Source organism: Geospiza fortis, unplaced genomic scaffold (genome assembly GCF_000277835.1).
Source record: "Geospiza fortis unplaced genomic scaffold, GeoFor_1.0 scaffold6668, whole genome shotgun sequence".
Lineage (NCBI taxonomy): Eukaryota > Metazoa > Chordata > Aves > Passeriformes > Thraupidae > Geospiza > Geospiza fortis.
Genome location: NW_005056948.1, coordinates 1,424 through 2,825, shown reverse-complemented (window position 1 = coordinate 2,825; position 1,402 = coordinate 1,424). Strand labels below are relative to the sequence as shown.

At 60.3% G+C, this 1,402-nt stretch overlaps 1 protein-coding gene across 1 annotated transcript; it reads right to left on the bottom strand.

Annotated features, from left to right (window-relative positions):
- Positions 1-429: 429 nt before the first annotated feature.
- Positions 430-1,333, bottom strand: LOC102042214 (C-type lectin domain family 2 member B-like; the record flags this gene model as incomplete). The annotated part of the gene is made up of 3 exons (XM_031065901.1): positions 430-544; positions 656-756; positions 957-1,333. Coding segments are annotated over 3 exons (593 nt in total), but the record flags the coding sequence as incomplete, so codon positions are not given.
- Between the last annotated feature and the right edge of the window lie 69 nt (positions 1,334-1,402).

Here is a 1,402-nt window from a genome sequence, read left to right as displayed (position 1 = left end):
TAATTGAATTTATTATCAAACAAATCATAGCAAGGGAATTACGCCAAATCCTAAAAATGCAGTTGCCCCACACTGTTCTCTCCTCCCTGGGCTTCACTTTGTCCCCGGTTTCCTCCCTCCCTCCTCCGTGCACAGTGACACAGAGGGATGAGGGTGTCTTGGTTTGAAAGACAGCGACCTGCTAAGGAAGGCAGGAGCATCCGTGGCAATTAAAATGTAAACACCCTCCCTCCAAATAATTATAAGATTGAAATTGAGGGGTTCTCAGGCAAAGATATGAGAATAGGAATAGCAATTATTCATTAACATGTATACTAAAGGAAACAAACAACAAAAACTCTGTCAGTAAGAACAAAGAGAACAGAGACCCAGTCTCAGCATCTCTTGGCCATAGGTACATTAGACTTTGGTGCACTTCTGGGCATCCTGTTACAGGGGAGCTTGGGCCTTGCTGCAGACATACAGCCGCTCACTGGAGCAGTTCTCGCTCCTGAAACTCTCATCAGCCAGGTACACGCACTGGGAATTGCCGAGGACATCAAACCTGCAGGGAGGAGCAGAGGCAGCGCTGGCTGCCAGGGGAAGCCCTTGTGCCCCTGTGCCCCCAGGCCCTGCCCGGCTCCCCGGCACTCACCCCCGCCCCCCGGGCCCTCCCCGGGAGCTGTAGCTGCTGCCGTCCCCCCAGTGCAGGCGCTCGCCCCGTCTGCGCAGCCCGAGCCAGAAATCGCGGTTCCCGCGGAGGCGGAAGATCAAATCCTGCCCAGGAGAGAGGAGTGGGAGCTGCCCCGGCCCCTCGGGGGGACACGTGCCCGGGGCTCCCCCCGCACGCCGGGGCTCCTTCCCTGCAAGGCCCCGGCCCAGGGCTGCAGCCCCGGCCCTACGAGCACCGAGCCCGGCCCAGGAGCACCCCCAGGCTGCCCTCGGCCACCCCACACCGCCCGCAGCCCCTCACTCACCATGGCCTCCTCATCCTTGGCAATGGCCAGGGAGGCGCCGAGCTCGGAGCACCGTTCCTGACCCTGATCCCAGGTGCTGTAATCCCGTGAAAAGCATCCCTTGTACCCAGCCCAGTCATGGGGACAGCCCAGAAGCGATTTCGAAGTCACAGGTGTACCTGGAACCTGTGGTGCTGCTGCAGGGGGAAGAGGAGAAGGTCTGAGGATTGCCCTGTGCAGGGAGCAGGGAGCCCGCTCTGCCCCGAGGGGCTGGGCCCAGGCTGCTGCCCCTCCCTTACCTGACTGCACAGCCAAGGCCGCCCCCAAAGCCAGCACCAGCACAAGGAGCAGCAGAATCAGCACCGCCGTGCCCAAGGGATGGCGCCTGAACCGTTCATCTGGAGCAGGAAAGAGCTGCTGGCTGCCAGAAGCAGAGCCGGCCCTGCAATCTGCTCAGCCCATGGCCA